Source organism: Acinonyx jubatus, chromosome A1, assembly GCF_027475565.1.
Source record: "Acinonyx jubatus isolate Ajub_Pintada_27869175 chromosome A1, VMU_Ajub_asm_v1.0, whole genome shotgun sequence".
Lineage (NCBI taxonomy): Eukaryota > Metazoa > Chordata > Mammalia > Carnivora > Felidae > Acinonyx > Acinonyx jubatus.
The window spans coordinates 107,528,781-107,549,211 of record NC_069380.1 but is presented as its reverse complement, the minus strand read 5'-3'; the positions used below and the strand labels follow the sequence as shown (position 1 = coordinate 107,549,211).

The 20,431-nt window shown below is 35.6% G+C and overlaps 1 protein-coding gene across 5 annotated transcripts in view; it reads left to right on the top strand.

Moving 5' to 3' along the window:
- Positions 1-20,431, top strand: part of MEIKIN (meiotic kinetochore factor) — an 80,507-nt gene that overhangs the window by 7,468 nt on the left and 52,608 nt on the right. For all 5 annotated transcript variants that reach the window (XM_053220669.1, XM_053220666.1, XM_053220664.1 and 2 more), the window contains 4 exons: positions 341-478; positions 6,831-6,950; positions 16,729-16,768; positions 18,488-18,552. In XM_053220669.1, the coding sequence (XP_053076644.1) occupies positions 341-478; positions 6,831-6,950; positions 16,729-16,768; positions 18,488-18,552 (363 nt within the window). The remainder of the gene's footprint in view (positions 1-340; positions 479-6,830; positions 6,951-16,728; positions 16,769-18,487; positions 18,553-20,431) is intronic.

The window sequence follows — 20,431 nt, the reverse complement described above, 5'->3', positions numbered from 1 at the left end:
TCTCAGCTTGTTAGTTTACAGTTAGTGAGTTACTTATATATAAAACTTGTATTTGGGGGTAAAAAATCACAATTGAAGCTAAGGAGCATAAGGAATAAATTATAAAACTTGGGAAAGCAATGGAAAAGATTATAATGCATTTTTCTACATAAAAAACAAGTTATTTTCTAAGGTTTAAGTTAAAGTGGTGTACAATTGTATGCTTTTTCAGTCATTTATATAAGTAATTTTACATTCTCTGTATAAAACTGCATGTATATTTCTACATATTTGAATTCTTAGGATTTTGAGTGTGTTTACTGTTGAAACATTTTACCTTTTTTGTTTGTTTATTCTATAGGACAAAGTTTGCAGCATGATATTTCTAGTTCTCTTCTGAGCTATTCATTCACAGACTCTTACACAGAATGCAAGAGTTTTGAAGAGAGTTTAAGTAATTTCCCATCACCTGAACTCTTCAGAGGATCAGATTATTTAGGTGAGAAAACAATTTCAACCTTAAGCTGACCCACTATAGAAATTGTTCCTTTGTCCACAAATCCTCCAATGAATAATGTTCCTTTTGAGAAGGTGTGCTTGTCTTCCTCATTAAAACCTCCTGCCCTCGCTCACTATCCACCGTATTCCAGGCTCAGTCACATAGGACTGTACATCAAAAGCCACCAGATAAGAAAAGGATGAAGACATTAGGGAATGACCCAGAAACAAGCCAATTTGCATTATAGTATCCCAGAGAAGCTCACAATTTGGATGCCCCAATACTTGTAAAAAGATATATCTGAAATGTAGAAGATGTGGTGACTACTTACTTAAATAGAGCATGGAGACTTATTCTTTTGGGTATTTTGAAACTGAGGAACTCTGGAATGGAGGATACTAGGTACTGTTAATAGCAAGGATCGTGGAATTTGAAATGCTGATCCCAATTACTCATTCCCCTGGAGTAGTATCATATGTTCACACCCTTGCCATATCCTTGTAGTGGTGGAATGAACTTTCTCCCTGTTTGGCTTTGGTACAGTAATGGAAATGTGACTTGCTTTGGGCAATAAGATATAAACAGATCTTTGAAATATGCTTAAATGGTTGGGCTTGTCCTCTTAAACTTTTAACATTGTGAAATGAATATATCCTAATTAGCTTCTGCCTCCCCTGTGGGGACCCCAGAATGAGAGGTATGGGACAGAATAGTCCCAGACAACCTACAGACTGCAGGGAGCTGCCCCATCTGATCAGCAGGTCTGTAATCTGAAGCAGACCTGCCTGAGCCAACCAGTACACATGGGAATAAGAAGTAAATGCTTTCATTTCATGCCAATGAGATTTGGGGGTTATTATACATAAAAGGCAACTGTCTCAGATACTGTACTGAATGAAGAAGAGGGGAAATTAAATGAAAATGTACATCTGAATTGTGAGACCTTCTCGACTAATGCCTATTCCCATCCCAACCCAACATCCCATTTCTCTGCTCAGCTTCCAAAATACAAGCACCCAGACTTGAACTTTCTAGGCAGAAGAATGGAAGATTCTTTCCTAACAAATCTGAGCAACCATAAAGAAAGTACCTAAAGATACTGACCTCAGTACCCCTTCAGTGAAACTGACAAGAACACTCTGCACTGAAACCATCTCTGTGACAAGCCCAAACAAGGCCAGAGATTCCATTTAGCCTTTTAGGGCTCCCTCTTAAATAAGAGGAGAGCCAAGGATCATCAGTCTTCCTGAGGAAGTCTTCTAAGAAAACACATAGTGATCAAAACAAAGGAAAATGTATAGAGAGTGACATCAGCAAGATGTTGGAATAAGAAGCCCTGATCCATTCTTCCCCCCCATGGACACACCAATTCAACAGCAATACATGGACTTTTTCCCTTTGTGAGAAATCTGAAACTGGTTAAAGGGACTCCTGCACCTCAGGCATGTATGGGACCAGCCATATCAAAGCCAACAGGAATTGGCAGGAAACTCCTAAGTCCCATCTTCTCCCTGGTTAGGGAAGAAAAGAACTGAACCATGCGTGAAATGTTGTAAATTTTCTGGGACCTTCCCAAAGGATTGGCTAGTCTCTTGCCTGTCTCAGAGTGCTACCCAAGGGAATGACTTCTTTCTCAATTGTCTCAAAGTGCTGATGGGACCTGGTATATTCTAGATGCCTATTGGCCACTGACAACAAATAAGGTGTGTGAGGAAACCTTAAGAGACTCATAGAACACAATTAAACAGAGCAACTTTTAACTTTAAACTTTATAGGAGTCTCAGAGGGCGAAGAGATGAGGGAGGGAGAGAGGGAGAAAAAGAAAGAAGGGAGGGATAAGGGTAAAAGAAAGAAGACGAGAGAGGGAGGAATAGGGAGAAAAAGTAAGGGGCTGAAAGGAGGGAAAAAGAAAGAGAGCCTACCATAAAGTTTATTCACAGAAATAATAGCTGCAAACTTACCCAATTTGGGGAAGGAAATGCACGTGCAGACCTAGGAAGCCCAATGAATCTCAGATAAGGTAACCAAGTAAATCCACACAGGGACTCATAAATTATCAAAAGTCAAATTTTGACTTTTAATAATTTGTTTAATAATTTTGACTTTTTTAATTTTGAAAGCAGTAGTAGAAAAGCAACTTGATATGTACACGGGAACCCCTATTAAACTATCATTGGGTTTCTCAGCAGAAACCTTGCAGGCCACAAAGGGTAGAATGATCTGTCAAAGTGGTGAAAGTAAAGAAACTGTCAACCAGCAAAACTATCAATAGAAACAAACAACATCAATGGAATATTGTTCAGCCATAAAAAATGAAATTTTCCACTTGCAACAATATGGATAGAGCCAGAGAGTATAATGCTAAACAAAATAAGTCAGAGAAAGTCAAATACCATGTGATTACACTCATAAGTGGAATTTAAGAAACAAATCAAATGAACAAGGTGGGGGGGAAGATAAGTCAAGAAACAGACTCTTAACTATAGAGAACAAACTGATAGTTACCAGAAGGCAGGTGGGTGAGGGATGGGTGAAATAGGTAATAGGGATTAAGGAGTATATTTGTCCTGATGAGCACCAGGTGGTTAAAATAAAAACTCAAAAAGAAATGAAGAGATAAGGAGTTTCTTAAACGAAAGCTGAAAGAGTTAATCACCACTAGACTCACCTTACAAAAAAAAATGGTAAAAGGAGTTCTTTAAGTTGAAATAAAGGACTCTAAACAGCAACACAAAAGCATATGAAAATATAAAACTTGCCAATAAGTATATAGATAAATATAAAATAATACTGTAACAGTGGTATTTAAATCTCTTTTAATTCTAATATAAAAGACTAAAGTATTAAAAATAAAAATATGTTAATGGATACACAACATAAAAAAATGTAAACCATAACATCAGTAACACAAAATGTGTGTGAAGGGAGAAATAAAAGTATAGAGTTTTTGTATATAATGGAAGTTGCTATCTGATTAAAATAGATTGTTAAGACTGTATTTTATATAAGCACCATGGTAACCACATTAAAAATGCCTATAGAAAATACACAAAAGAAAAATAGAAAGGAGTCAAAGCATATCAGTATAAAAATAATCAATGAAACACAAATGAAGATGGCAAGAGAGGAAAAGGGGTAAAAGAGCTATAAGACAAATAATTAACAAAATAGTAATATTCTTTCCCTATCAATAATTACTTCAAATGTAACTGGTTTAAATTCCCCAATCAAAAGACACAGAGTGGCTGGATGGATTTTGAAAAACAAGGTCTATATGCTATCTACAAAAGACTACATTTCAGGACACATATAGGCTGAAAGTGGAGCAATAGGAAAAGATAATCCATATAAATGGTAACCAAAAGAAATCAGGAGTGGCTCTACTTATATCAGATAAAATATCCATTAAGTCAAAAACTATCACAAGACACAAAGACATTATATAATGATGAAAGGGTCAATTAATCAGGAACATATAACAAATATAAAGAAATATGCACTCAACATCAAAGCACATAACAGATAACACTGACAGACCTGAGGGCAAAAATAGACATCCATACAGTAATGAAGACTTCATTACTCCCATTTTCAATAAATAGAAAAACCATACAGAAAATTGACACTTTTTTGAATTCAAAATATATTGCAAAACTACAGTAATTATAACAGTATGGTACTGGCATAAAGATAGACATGTAGATGAATAGAATAGAGAGAAATGATTTTAAACAATGGTGGCAAGAATACACAGTGGGGAAAGAATAGTCTCTTCAACAAACAATGTTGGGAAAACTGGACTTCCATTGCTTCTTGGCCTTTTGTCTAAGATCAAGTGTGGGAAAACTGGACTTCCACCTACAAAAGGATGAAATAAGACCAATACCTTACATCATACAAAAAACCCAACTCAAAATGGATTAAAGACTTAAACATAAGACCAGAAACCATAAAACACATGGAAGAAAACATAGGGGAAAACCCTCATGATACTTAATGATTTCTTGGATGTAACACCAAAAGCACAGGCAACAAAAGCTAAGTTAGACAAGTGAGATTACATAAAACTAAAAACCTGCACAGCAAAATAAACAACAGAGTGAAAGGGCAACATACAAAAAGGGAGAAAATATTTGCAAAACACTTATCTGATAAGAGATTAATGTTAAAAAATATATAAGAAACTCCTATAACTCAGGGGGAAAAAAATGAACAAATAACCCCGTTACAAAATGGCCAAAGGACTTGAACAGACATTTCCCCAAAGAAGATATACTGATGGCCAACAAGTATATGAAAAGATGCCAACATCACTAATTATCAGGGATATGCAAATCAAAACCACAATGAAATGTCACCTCACCTGTTAGGATGATTATTATTTTTTTAAAAAGTGGGGGGGATCCTGGGTGGCTCAGTTGGTTAAGGATCCACCTTCAGCTCAGGTCATGATCTCACAGCTCATGAGTTCAAACCCCACGTCAGGCTCAGAGCCTGGAGCCTGCTTCAGATTCTGTCTCTCTCTCTCTGTCCCTACCCCACTCATGATCTGTCTCTCTCTCAAAAATAAATAAACAAAAAAATAAGTGTTGACAATGATGTAGAGAAATTGGAACACTTGTACATTGTTGTTTGGACTGTAAATGGTGCAACTGCTATGGGGAACGGTGTAGAGGTTCCTCAAAAAATTAAAAATAGAACTACCATGTGATTCACCAATCCTACTTGTGGATATTTATCCAAAGTAATTGCAATCAGGATCTTAAAGAGATGTTTGTGCCCCATATCTATTTCAGCATTATTCACAATAGCTAAATGTGGAAACCATCTATGTTTTCATTGATTTATGAATGGATAAAAGAAATATGGTATACGCAGATGATGGAATATTATTCAGCCTTAAAGGGAGGTCCTGCCATATGCAACATCCTGGATGAACCTTAAGAATGCTATGATAAGTAAAATAAGCCAGTAACAGAAAGATAAATACTGTATCATTCCATTTGCATGAGATATCTAAAATAGTCAAATTCATAGAATTAGAGAGTAGAATGTTGGTTGCCCTGGCCTAGAATGAGATAGACATGGGAAGCTGCTATTCAACAGGTATTAAGTATCAGTTTTGTAAGATGAATAGGTTCCAGAGATCTGCTATACAACACTGTGATACACTATACTAAACAATATTGTACACTTACAAATTTGAGAGGGTAGATTGATGTTAAGTGTTCCTACCACAATAAAATTAAAAATTAAAAGCTAAGAAAAGGAACCAAGCAGAAATAGAAACACAAGGAGAAAAAAATATATTGAAAAAATAGTCTCACTGACATAAAATGTATATTGTGTTCATTAAGTAAGAATAGGGTGCTATGAAAAAGGGAATATTCAGATCATGAATGCAATAGCAGAGAGAAATTTAGTAGAAGGATTAGAAATTAGGGTTGAGGAGGAAAAAAAAGGAAAATAAAGATGAAAGGTTGCTACTCAAGAGAGATGTTAGTGGAGGAGTATATGATATCCAATATCAAATGAAAGCAGTTTCAGACAAAGATGGTGAAAGAAACAAGAGGAAAATTACCAATGCTATAATGCAAGAACAGTTTCCTAGCGTTAAAGAATATGATTTCTGTGTTAAAAGGGTCACACTGTGCCCACCACAATTGATGAAAAACACCAAGATGAAGCATTGTGAAACTTTAGAACACTAGAGAATGGAATGAAAAGAATGAATTTATAGAACTTGGTAAAGTTTGGGATTAAATAGATGAAAAATACAGAGAAACCTAAACTAACAAAAAAGACTGACTGACTCCAGGGGGTAGAGATGATTGTTATGGTGTACAAGAGTAAATAGCATTTTTATGGCAACTTATTATAATGTCTATACCGAATATTGATCTAACTAAATATGTAATATAATATCAGGATAATGGGAAGTGTGGAAAAGGTGGGGACAGGGATGTAAGAGAGAATAACCTCATTCTTGCGTAGTGGGAAGTTAATGGAAAGTTTAAAACTGACATCAAGTAATACTAGCATGTTATTTAATGGGACGTAGGTATAATTTATACATAAAATATTAAAAGGAACCTCGTAGGTATGCTGTCTGTCTCTTATGTCAATAATGTTTATGGGGCAAAAATCCATGAAAGAAAGTAGATTACAGTACTGAAATAGGCCAAAGAATATTTACTATTCTGATGCCATCAAGACTTGTCTTTTTTCTGTCTTACCCAAATCTTTAATTGCCACAGCTTAGTATGGCTGGGGCCTTTGGAGTTGGGGGAGGTAACCTACTACTTGTGTGCTGTCGTTCAAAGTTGTGTGCCATTTCTGCCTGCTGTTTTAGATTGGAAATGTCCCAGGTTGGAAGAACATATGCAATGCAAGAATTCCACTCTTCTGGATACCAGTAAAGCAATAGCAATAGAGAAGGTACCACAGTTTTCAGACCTCTCTGCAATTTTAGGTGAGTTTTCACATTCTTTTTTCTTATGTCACAGAGGAAAACCCTCATCTGTATCAGAAAAACAAAGTAATTTTTTGAATGATTTATAGCTAAGTTTATCAATTAGCATTATCTTTGGCTACAAATAACATAGGGGTCTCCTGTTTTATAACTTTTATTTTGAAGTAATTTTAGACTTGCAAAAAAGTTGCAAAAATAGAGAATTCCCATATACATCTCACCCAGCTTTCCCTAATGCTGTCTTATATAACATTAGTACAATGATCAGAATCAGAAAATTAACACTGGCATAAAACTACTAATTAAACCTTATTTGCATTTCACCAGTTTTTCCACCAATCTCTTTTCTTGTGTTTCAGGATCAAACATTGCATCTGATTGTTACTTCTTCCTTAGTCTACTATAGTCTGTAACAGTTTCTCAGTCTTTGTTTGTTTTTCATAATCTTGGTACTTTTGAAGATTACTCATCAGTTATTTTATAGAACGTCCCTCACTTTTGAATTTGTCTAATGTTTTCTTATGATTAGAATGAGCTTATACAATGTTTTAAAGAACACTGCAGAAATGATGTTATGCCTTTTTCAGTACATTGTATTAAATTCTTGATGTCAGTATATCATATTACTGGTGATACTAAACTTCATCACTTGATTAAGGTGGTGTCTGTGGTTTTCTGAATAGTTAAGTTACTAGTTTGCCTTTGTGGTTAATAAATATCCAGAGAAGATAGTTTGAGACCCTATAAATCCTGTTTCTCCTCAAATTTTCATTCACTGATATTAGTATTCATCAGAGGAACTTGACTATAACAGTTATTATGCTGGTGTTTGTTTAATGGTGATTTTCTATTTTTTGCTTCCCTGCTACATTCATGAATTGAAATTCTACTGTAAAAGAATTGTATCTTTTCTGCTGTTTATTTATTCAGTTGATTATAGCAGTATTAACTCATGAATATTTATTTTATGTGTTAAAATACAATATTTTATTTACTTATTTATATAATTCAAGCATACACAAAGTTATATAGGTTATATATATTTCAGTGCATTTTGTTAATCACTTGGAGTATAGTTAGACTCATTTGCTAGTGTCAGATTCAACTTTTGGTTTTCCATCCTGATTTGTTTCTTTATTTGGGGAGAAGGGGCTGTGTGAAGGTATGTGAAACATTGCTATGGTTCTAAGAGTCAAAGCTATAAAATATATATATATTCTCAGGAAAGCATCACTTCTCCTTCCTGCTACCCTGATCCTATTCTCCTCTTCTTTCTACCCCTTTCCCACCCAACCCTTATGGTTTATCTTTCTTGTATTTCTTTTGTATATATTTTCTTATATCCTCTTCTTTATTTCCTTTTTTTTTTTTTTGAATGTTTCATTTATTTTTGAGAGAGCACAAGCAGGGGAGGGGCAGAGAGAAGTGGGGGACAGAGGATCCAGAGTGGGCTCTGCACTGACAACAGCTAGCCCAATGTAGGGCTTGAACTCACAAAACGTGAGATCATGATCTGAGCCAAAATCTGATATTCACCCAACTGAGCCACTCAGGTTCCCTATATCCTCTTCTTTCGTGCATGAAGGTTAGCATATTTATATATACTTTTTTATTTTGTCTTTTTCCACATATTAGTATGTATTAGAAATCACTCCAGCTAGTTTTAAGGAGCTCTTCCTCATGTTTTTTCAATAGCTGCATGGTACTCCACTGTATGGATGTATTTTTGTTTATTTAAGCACTCTTCTATGAATTAGATATCTAGGGTTTCCCCCCAGTATTTTGCCACTACAAACAGTGTGTAAATGAATAAACTTATTCCATCAATAATACAAAAATATATTATATCGTAAAGATAGATTTTTAGAAGTAGGATGCTGGGTCATAAGGTAAGTGGATATATAGTTTTGTTGCGTATTGCCAGATTTTCCTCCAGAAAGATTATACCAGTTTGCATTCCCATCAACATATTCTCATATCCTGTTTCCTCATACCCTCACCAACAAAATATATTGTCATATTTAAAAATTTTTGCTACTCTAATAGGTGAGAAATGGTAACTCAGTGTTATTTTAGCTTGCATTTCCCTAACTGTATGTGAGCTTAAATATTTTTCATGTTTGAAGGCTATTTTTATTTTCTGTGTGTGTGTGTGTGTGTGTGTGTGTGTGCATGTATGTGTAGATTTTCTTTTCATGCCTTTTCCCCATTTTTTCACCTGTTTTTTTATTCTTTACCCTCCATTTCTTTTTTTTAAATTTTTTTAATTTTTACTTAGTTTTGAGAGAGAGAGGGACAGAGTGGAAGCTGGGGAGGAACAGAGAGAGAGGGAGACACAAATCCGAAGCAGGCTCCAGGCTCCAAGCTGTCAGCACAGAGCCTGACGCGGGGCTTGAACTCACGAACCGCAAGTTCACGACCTGAGCCAAAGTCGGACGCTTAACCAACTGAGCCACCCAGGTACCCCTACCCTCCATTTCTAAGTACATTAGCTATTAAGAATTTTAGCCTTTTCCTAAATGCTCCAATCAAAAGACATAGGGTGGTAGAGTGGATTAAAAAACAAGACATATCTATATGCTGCCTACCAGAGACTCATCTCAGCCATAATGACACATACAGACTGAAATGAAGGGATGGAAAAACATTTACCATGCTTATGGAAATTAAAAAAAACCTCCAGGGTAGCAACACTTATATCAGACAAAAAGACTTTTTAAAACAAAGACTGTAATAAGAGACAAAGAAAGGCATTGCATATTATAAAGGCATCAACCCAATGAGACAATAACAGTTGTATATATCTATGCACCCAATATTGGAGCACCTAAATACATAAAGCAAATATTAATGGACATAAAGAGAGAAACTGATGGTAATACAATAATAATAGGGGACTTTAACACCCCACTTAGATTAATGGACAGATCATCCAGATAGCAAATCAATAAGGAAACAGTGTCAGAGTTCCTGGGTAGCTCAGTCGGTTAAGTGTCCAACTTTGGCTCGGGTCATGATCTCATGGTTTGTGTGTTGGAGCCTGGGATTAGGGTCTCTGCTGTCATCACAGAGCCGGCTTTGGATTCTTGGTCTCTCTGTCTCTCTGCCCCTCCCTGACCCTCACATGTTCTCTCTCTCTCTCCCTCTTTCCCTCTCCCTCTCTCTCTCTCTCAAAAATAAATAAACATTAAAAAATATATATAAGGAGGGATGCCTGCGTGGCTCATTCAGTTGAGTGTCCAACTTTGGCTGAGGTCATAATCTTGTAGTTCATGAGTTTGGACCCTGTCAGCTGTGCTGACAGCTCAGAGCCTGGATTTTGTTTCGGATTCTGTGTCTCCCTCTCTGTCTGTGCCTTCCCCACTCATGCTCTCTCTCAGAAATAAATTTGAAAAAAAAATTGAAAAAAATATATATATAAGGAAACACTGTCTTTGAATGACACATTACCCCAGATGGTATTACAGATATATACAAAACATTTCATCCAAACAACAGAATGTACATTCTTTTCAAGAGTATGTGGAAAATTCTTTAGAATAGATTAAATGTTAGGCCAGAAAGCAAGTCTGAATAAATTTAAGAAGATTGAATTTATACCATGCATCTTTTCTTCCCACAGCAGTATAAAACTGGAAGTGAATCATAGGAAAAAAAACTGGAAAAAAGCACAAACATGTGGAGGCTAAACAACATAATACTAAACAACTAATGGGTCAACATATAAATCAAAGGGGAAATCAAAAATTACATGGAGACACAAGAAAATGAAAATGTAATGGTCCAAAACATTTAAGACACATAAAAAGCAATTCTAAGAGAGAAATATATAATGATACAGGCCTACCTGAAGAAACAAGAAAAAGCTCAAATAAATTATCTATTTATTTATAATTATATATCTGTTTATAAACCGGGGCACTTGGGTAGCTCGGTTGAGCATCCAACTCTTGATTTCAGCTCAGGTCACAATCTCCTGGTTCATGGGGTTGAGTCCTGCATGGGCCTCTGCACTGACAGCACAGAGGCTGCTTGGGATTCTCTCTATCATTCTCTTTCTACCCCTCCCCCACTTGTGTGTGCTTGCTTGATCTCCCTCTCTCTCTCTCTCTCTCAAAATAAATAAACATTAAAAAAAATTCTCTAACCTTAAACCGAAAAGAAATAGAAAAAAGAACAAAGCCAATGTGAGTAGAAAGAAGGAAATAATAAAGTTTAGAGCAGAAATAAATGACGTAGAGACTAAAACAAAAACCAAAACCAATAGAACAGTTCAACAAAAGCAGGAGCTGGTTCTTTGAAAACAAATAAAATTGATAAGTCCTTAGGCAGACTCTTCAAGACAAAAAGAGAAATGACCCAAATAAGTAAAACCAGAAATGAAAGAGGACAAGTAACAACTGACACCACATAAATATAAGATTGTAAGAGTAGTTTGAAAAATTATATGCCAAAAATTTGGACATCCTAGAAGAAATGGATAAATTTCTAGAAACACACAATCTAACAGACTGAATCAGGAATAGAAAATCTTAAAGAAACCATTAGTAATAACAAAATTGAATTAGTACACAAAAGACTACCAAAAAATAAAAGTCTAGGACTAGATGGATTCACAGGTGAATTCTAAAAAATATTTAAAGAAGAGTTAATGCTTATTCTTCTCAAACAATTCCAAAAAAATAGGAGAGAGAGGAAAGAAAGCTTCGAAACTCATTCCATAAGGCCAGCATTACCATGATACCAAAGCCAGACAAATACACCAATAGAGAGAGACAGAGACAGAGAGAGAGAGACAGAGAGAGAGAGAGAGAGAAAAGAAAACTACAGTTCAAAATCCCTGATGAACATAGATTTAAAAATCCTCAATAAAATATTATCAAACCACATTCAACAACACATTAAAAGGATCATTCACCACTACCAAGTGGTATTTATTCTGGTGACGCAAGGATGGTTCAATATCACAATCAACATGATACTCCACATCAACAAAATGAAGGATAAAAATCATGATTATCTCAGTAGATGCAGAAAAAGCATTTGACAAAATTTAACATCCATTCATGATTTAAAAAAAAAAAAACTTTCCCTAATGTGACTTTAGAGAGAACATACCTCAACATAATAAAGGCCATCTATGAAAGAAAAAAAAAGCACAGTTAATATCATACTCTATGGTTAAAACCTGAGAGCTTTTCCTCTAAGATCAGGAACAAGATAAGGATGTCCTGTCTTACTACTTTTCTAACACTACAGCATAGGGCTAGACATTCTAGCCACAGCAGTCAGACAAGAAAAAGAAATGAGACATCCATATTGATAAGGAAGAAATTAAGCTATCATTGTTTGCAGATGACATGATACTGTACACGGAAGACCCTAAAGACTTTACCAAAAAACTATTAGAAGTAATAAATAAACTCAGTAAAGTTTTAGGATACAAAATTAATATCCAGAAATTGATAGCATTTGTGTGCACTGATAACAAAGTATCTGAAAGAGAAATTAAGAAAACAACTCCATGTGTAATTGCACAAAAAATAATAAAATACCTAGGAATAAACTTAATCAGGGGGGTGAAAGACCTGTATTCTGAGGACTGTAAAACACTGATGAAAGAAATTGAAGAGAAATGAGAAGGTATTTCGTGCTCATGAATTGGAAGAATTAATATTGTTAAGATGTCCATACTACCCCAAACAATTTGAAGATTCAGTGCAATCCCTATCAAAATACCAATAGCATTTTTCACAGAATTAGAACAAATAAGTCTAAAATTTGTTTGGAACCACAGAAGAGCCCAAATATCCAAAGCAATATTGAGAAATAGTAAAGCTGGAGATGTCACACTTCCAGATGTCAAGATATATTACAAGCTGTAGTCAAAATAGCATGGTTCTGGCACAAAAATAAACACATAGATCAATGGAACAGAATAGAGAGCCGGAAATAAACCCATGCTTATATGGTCAATTAATCTGTGACAAAGAATGCAAGAAGATACAATGGGGAAAAGACTGCCTCTTCAGTAAATGGTACTGGGAAAATTGGATAGCTACATGCAAAAAAATGAAAGTGGACCACTTTCTTATACCATACACAAACTCAAAATGGATTAAAGGCCTAAATGTGAGGCCTGAAATCATAAAAATCCTATGAGAGAACATAGGCAGTACTTTTTCTTACATCAGCCATAATGACATTTTTTTCTAGATATGTCTCTGTATGGCTTCAGCTCAGGTCACGATCTCACGGCTTTGTGGGTTCGAGCCCTGCATCCGGCTCTGCACTGGTGGTGCAGAGCCTGCTTGGGATTCTCTGTCTCTCCTTCTCCCTCTGCCCCTCCCCTATTTGAACTGTCTCTCTCAAATAAATAAAAACTTAAAAAAAGAAACTTTAAAAAAATGGGCAGAGTACCTGAATAGACATGTTTCCAAAGAAGACATGCAGATGGCCAACAGCCATGAAAAGATGCTTCCATCATTAATCACCAGGAAACTGCAAATCAAAACCACAATGAGATACCACCTCACACCTGTCAGAATGGCTAAAATAAAAAGACAAGAAAAAGGAAGTGTTGATAAGGATGTGGAGAAAAAGGAACCCTCATGCACTGTTGGTAGGAATGTGAATTGGCACAGCCACTGTGGAAAACAGTATGGATGTTCCTCAAAACATTAAAAGTCAAAATACTATATGATTGAGTAATCCCGCTACTGGATATTTACCCAAAGAAAACAAAAACACTAATTTGAAAATTTATTGTAGTATTATTTGTAATAGCCAAGGTATGGAAGTGGTCTAAATGTACACTGATGAACAAATGGATGAGGAAGGTATGGTACACACACACACACACACACATGCACGCACACTATTACACAGCCATAAAAGGTTAAGATCTTGCCATTTGCAACTACATGAATGCACCTAGAGGGCATTATGGTAAGTGAAATAAGTGAGGATGAGAAAGACAAGTACCATATGATTTCACATGTGTGGAATCTAAAAAACAAAACAAATTAAAAAACAAAAAACAGAATCAGACCTGTAAATACAGAGAACAAACTAATGGTTCCCACAGGGAAGGGGAATGGGAGTGTGGGCAAAATGGGTTAAGGGGAGAGGGGATGAGAGACTTGGAGTTTTGGAATGAATAAGTCACAGGAATAAAAGTCACAGCATAGGGAATGTAGTCTGTGGTATTATAATAGCATCATATGGTGACAAGTTAGCTACACTTGTGGTGAGCATAATATAATATTTAGAGAAGTTAATTAATTAGGTAGTACACATGAAACTAATACAATGTGTTTCATCTATACCTAAAAAAAAATTTTGTAAAGAATATTAAGGGCTCCTGGGTAGCTCAGTTGGTTAAGCATCCAACTTCGGCTCAGGTCATGATCTCACGGTTCATGGGTTCAAGCCCCACATCAGGCTTTGTGCTGACAGCTCAGAACCTGAGGCCTACTTCGGATTCTGTGTCTCCCTCTCTCTCTGCCCCTCCCCCCACTTATGCTCTGTCTCTCAAAAATAAATAAACATTGGGAAAAAAAAGAATATTAGTCTTTTGTCTGTGGCTTATATTGTGACTATTTCCCCAAGTTCGTCAGTTGTCTTTTTGTGTATGTTGTTTTTGACGTGCAAAAAAGGCTTGTTTATACTAGATTTACTTCTCTTCCCAGGCCAGAGTTAGTGTAGCATCTCACTAATAGCATTAAGATCTTATACTCTTTCTGTCTTTCTACTACCAAGGGTGTTGGCTTGTTACCCCATAGTTGTAGGATGGTTGCTAAGCCTTTAGGCATCACAACAGTGTTCCAGGGAAAAAGAATTAGAAAAGGCAGTACTAGCCACATACATCTCTTTTTATCAGAAAAGCAAAAGCTTTCCAATTAATTCCCCAGCAGACTAGGTTTATTGGCCAGGACTGAGTCCTGTATCTCCTGACTATTTGGAAGTCTTCTTTGATAAAGTTTATAAAAACCCAAGTATTTTATTCTTCTGGCCTCTATAGTGGTAGAAAGGGGAAAATGTATAAGAATAGAGAGGGGGAATAGCAATGGATGTTGTCAGCTCATCTATCAGAGCCTCACAAAAAGGAGGGATAAATAATATCAAAGAATTAAGCGTTGGTTATGGGGTCCCTTATGGGAGAGTTGGTATCTATCTGGATGGCAGTATTTCTGACAGTTTGAAAACCTTGTGTTATGTTTACTTTGGCAACTCCTTTGCTGATAATGAAGTGCCCAAAGAAGCAGCCTGTCTCTTTAACAAATGTTTCAGTTAACTTCTTTGTCCACTGTAAGTGATGACAAAAAAGAAAAAGAAAGAAGAAAAGAAAGAAAAAAATTTAAAAAAAACAATCCTACCTCAAACTTTATTAGGTTAAAAAATGAAATTATTACCACATATACCTGAAAAATCTAGCAGTATATCATATGCAATTACAACTTGATCCAGGATTTCTTTTTTTAAAAAAAAATTATTTTTAATGCTTTTATTTATTTTTGAGAGAGAGAGACAGAGTGCCAGCAGGGGAGGGGCAGAGAGAGAGGGAGACACAGAATCTGAAGCAGGCTCTAGGCCCTGAGTTGTCAGCACAGAGCCTGACGTGGGGCTCAAACCCACAAACTGTGGTTTGACCTGAGACAAAGTTGGATGATTAACCAACTGAACCACCCAGGAACCCTAATTCAGGCTTTCAAATGGTATCAGTAGGACCCAATTCCTTTCCATCTCTCAGCTCACGGCACTAATGTGCAAACTGAACTCTCAGCTAACCTCCCTTCATATAGTAGCTCTTGTTAGGTCCAGGCCTATATACTCACAGCCTCAAATCCAGTGAACAAAAGTGCTTCTCTTTCCCAGTGATTTGAACAAAAGTCCTGGTCTTATACCTTGGCTTAAATTATTTCATATGCTTATCCTTGAACAGTCACTTTGGGCAGAGAGATGCAGGGCTCCCATTGTACTGAGTCACAGGCCCTGTCTTGATTATCACAAGGAAAAGCAAGAGACTATCATCAGCAAAAGCAGAAAGTAGATGCTGTTCACTGTAGTCCTTTATATTTTGGGAACCTCCCTTTCAGAGAAATACTTCTAAATGATTAGTAGGCATCATTCACTTCACTTTTACTAAACTGTAAAATTCTAATTAAATGTAAGCAGAGTTCTGCAGCTTATTAGGGTCATATTCTTCAGAAGACTACTCCCACAGTTCTTTATATACCTAGTAATATAGAGTGCCTAGACAGCAAAATATTGACTGGTAGGCATTGTCTTGACTAATAAGTCTACTAATATGTGTATCTATATTTGTACTGGATTAAGAACCATGATATCTGAGTTTAAGTTCCAGGTAGGCAGCTGTTAGTTTTATCACCTGACCAGTTATTTTGTGTATGTATTGTGGGAATAGTAAATTGTTATATTTACCTTGTGGGACTGTTGTAAGAATCAAGTAGATAAAAGATTGGAAAGGACTTCAAAAATTATAACTAACTATCCAAGTACAGGCAGATGGATTCCTGCATCTCATAAAATTTCCTAACAATTTTGTTTTATTTTGGTATTTTGAAAATACTTCTACATAATTTAAGTGGCAGATAAAAACAATACAAAACAATAAAATTATAAAAATAAACTGCACTATCACCATATATTTTAGAGAAAATATTTACTTTTAGCTAGAGTAATTTTGGCCTCTGGTCTGTGCTTGAATTATATTTCTAATAGATTGGTGTTTTGTTTTGTTTTTTTCCTTTCCTAGGTCCCTCTTCAGAAGACTATCAGAAATGCCATAGAGAAATGTAAGAACTAATATTTTATTTTAAAGTTGTCGAGCTTTTGAAAACCCTTGACCATTATATAATAGTTATATAGCTGGAATGATTTTTAGCCCACAAATTTAGGTATTCATTTATTCAGTGTTTGTTGAGGAATCATTATGTGCCAGAAGTATTCTTACAGGTAGAGATACATTGTAATTAATGAAATAGATTAAAAACAAAATCTCTGCCCTCAAGTCCACATTCTACTTGGATGAGATAGACAATAAATGAATGAACAAATTCATTCTGTTCTATATGGTAATGAATGCTATGGATAAAAAGCAAGATGGGGGCTAGAGAGTATTGGAAGGAAGGTTCACTATTTTAAGTAGTGTGGTCAGAGAAGTCATAAATGAAATTTGAGCAGAGACATAAAGAAGGAAACAGAGAAAGACATGTAATTCACAGGAGAAAAGAGGATTCCAGGTGGAGGGAATAGCTGAAGCAAGGCTCTGAGCCAAGAAGGCCTGGGCTCCTGGGATGGAGTGTGGGAGAAGGAAAAAGAAGATGAAATGAGAGAAAAAGCCATATCATATAAGGCATGGTAGCTGAATGTAAGTGGATTGGAAAGCCTTTGAAAGGGTTAGAAGGGTAACATGATATAGCTTAGGTTTTAAAAGAATCACCCTGGCTACTGTGTTGTGAATAGACTATGAAGAGACAATTATACTTATAGTGAGATATAGTTAGGAGACTATTGTCCTAATCTAGGCAAGAGATATTGGACCAGAGTGGTAAGAGTATAGGTAAGAACTAGCTTTTGGAACCAAATCCAAAAGATTTTGGATATATTTTGAAAGCAGAACTAACAGGGTGGTCTGTTATTCATTGATGGAATGAATGGTGGAGTATGAAAGTAGTCAAGGCTGACTCTGCACTTTTGGCTTAAGCAACTAGAAGATGGGAGAGACTGAGGAGAAACATTCCTGAGCAAAGATCAAGAGCTTGTTTTGCGGCATGTAGACTGAGGGTAGGGTGTGTGTGAGAGCGACAGTATCTAAATTCAAGGAGGTGGTCAGAGTCTGGGGCTGGTGTCATTTCTAAAATAGAAAAGGACATTAATTTTTAAGAAGTATTATCTTTCCTGTTACTTGAGATTCTTACCTCAAGAATCCTAGGAAACAAGATTGCCATTCTGTTTTGCATAAATGAGGGAACCAAGAATCAGGACAGGTTAAGTAACTTTTCCAAGGCCAGTAGCAAAACTGGCCTTTAAACTCAGGTCTTTCTGATTCTAAACATTCTACCTTGTCCTCCATATGTATTGTCTCACACTGAAAAGTATATAAATGTATTACCTTTTATTAAACTATTTGTTCATATGGATATGGTAACATTTTCTTAACCAGTTGTGTTCTTTCTACAGATATTTTATAGTATATAAATGTTATTATTGTAGGGACGCCTGGGTGGCTCAGTCATTTGAGCGTCCTGACTTCGGCTCAGGTCATGATCTCACAGCTTGTGAGTTCGAGCTCTGCATCGGGCTCTGTGCTGACAGCTCAGAGCCTAGAACCTGCTTCGGATTCTGTGTCTCCCTGTCTCTCTGCCCCTAACCCACACGCATTCTGTCTCTGTCTCTCTCAAAAATAAATAAACATTAAAAAAAAATTTAATGTTATTATTGTAAAGATTATTTGAGGATTCTCTAGAGTTACTGAAAAATTGAGACTAATCATTAATTTGTTCCTATTATAGAGTGATGACATTAACTGACCAAAATATTTCTCAGAAACCAAAGAGTACTTTGCATTCAGAATCAGGTAATAAACAGTGAAACTAATCATTTTCATAATTCTGTATTTCTTTATTTTTGTGATAATGCAGTATATTTTTAGAAAATTGGTAGCCCAGGAAACTGAGTGCTTTTTAGCTTGGTTATATTTTAAAAAATGAAGATATGTGAAGTTAGAAAGATATGTGTGTCTTTAACTATCACTAAAATACCCATTATTAATTCATTTCATAAACATTTACTGAGTATATCCTCTGTATTAGGTGTTGCTATATATACCAGTAAAGAGTAGTATTAAATCCTTGCCTCCTAAGTTTCAGTCATGGGAGAGGAAGATAATCAGTAAACATTTATATTGCAATTATGTGTGATGATTGAAAATAAAAGGATAAACACAGTGTCTTGCATTATAGGCACTCTATAATTTAGTCTATAATTGGAATAAACTTAGACATTTCCAACCTTTTTAATTCATGCTGTATCTCAGATTTCCATTTTTATTTCCTGAATCAAGTTTTACAGCATTATTTGTGGGTAAACAAAGAATTGCTGGTTTTACTCTTAACAGGCAAGTTTGTATGAACTAAAAGAAAAAAATAGTTTTTTGCATCATTTTCACTTTGAGAAATACTGCTACTGAGTATTTTCTAAATGTCAAGTATTATGTTAGGATTTCTGGGTATAAAAATGATGAAAATAGTTGCTCTTTTAAGGGAAATTAATCAAGTGATAAAAAATAAACTTGTAAAAGCACCCATCTTTCAAAGGAGTAGCATCTACTACGCTGGAGGGTGAGAATTAGAAGAGGAATTTTTGTATAAATCTAAGAGTAAGGGAGCTTGTGAACAAGAGAAGAGAGGCTATCAAAGTGAAAGTAGTAAGAGTTCCAAAAGCAATCATGATTTTATTTAGGTCTTGCCCAATAAAAAGTGTTCTTTGGCTGTGGAAAATACTATTTATAAAGCCTGATAGTGAGTCAGAACAGTGATTCTGGAATTATGTATGCTTTTGTATTCTTACTTCTATGTGGTTGATTAACTTGAAATTTAAAATTAAATGACATCTTACTCAAGAATTACTTTTTACTTCCTTAGTTCAACAAATCCAACTGTGTTCCTATGTCACGTTCTTTACTAAGTGTTAGAAACTTGTCTAGTCATAGAGACAAACATAAACAGGTAACTACTTCCCAGGTAACTCCTGCACAGTCTCCTTTGCAATCTAATCTGCCACTATTAGCCATTAAATGTGGAAGTTCTTCAAGGCCAGTTCCTAGATTTTAATCTTTTTAAAATTTACCCCTAATATGTACAGGTGTTCTAGAAAAAGCAGGGTCTCCAAGTTTTCTCTCAATCTAGACTTTCTTCTGAGAATAAGACCCTTATATGTAGCTGCCTTCTGGACATTTCCCCTTGGATGTTTCAGAGATAATTTATCACACCATTCATTAATTCCATTCATTCAACAAATATTCTTTAATCACCTACATTGTGACGCAAAGTTTCTTAGTTGCTGGGGAACATGACAGAGTCCTTGCCCTAACAGAGCTGCTATAGTGGAGGAAGAAAGATAATAAACAGATAAACAAATGAATATACATCAATATTAGAATAAAAATAAAGCAGGGTAAAAACAGGGTATGAATAGGGATGCTATTTTATGATTTTTTTTAAGTTTATTTATTTATTTTGAGAGAGAGTGTGTGAGCAGGGGAGAGGCAGAGAGAGAAGGAGAGAGAGAATCCCAAGCAGGCTCCATCCTATCTGTGCACATCCAGACATGGGGCTTGATCCCATGAACCACAAGATCATGACCTGAGCCAAGATCAAAAGTTGGACCCTAAACCACCTGAGCCACCCAGGTGCCCCAAGGGATACTATTTTATTGTATTTTTAAATTTTATTTAA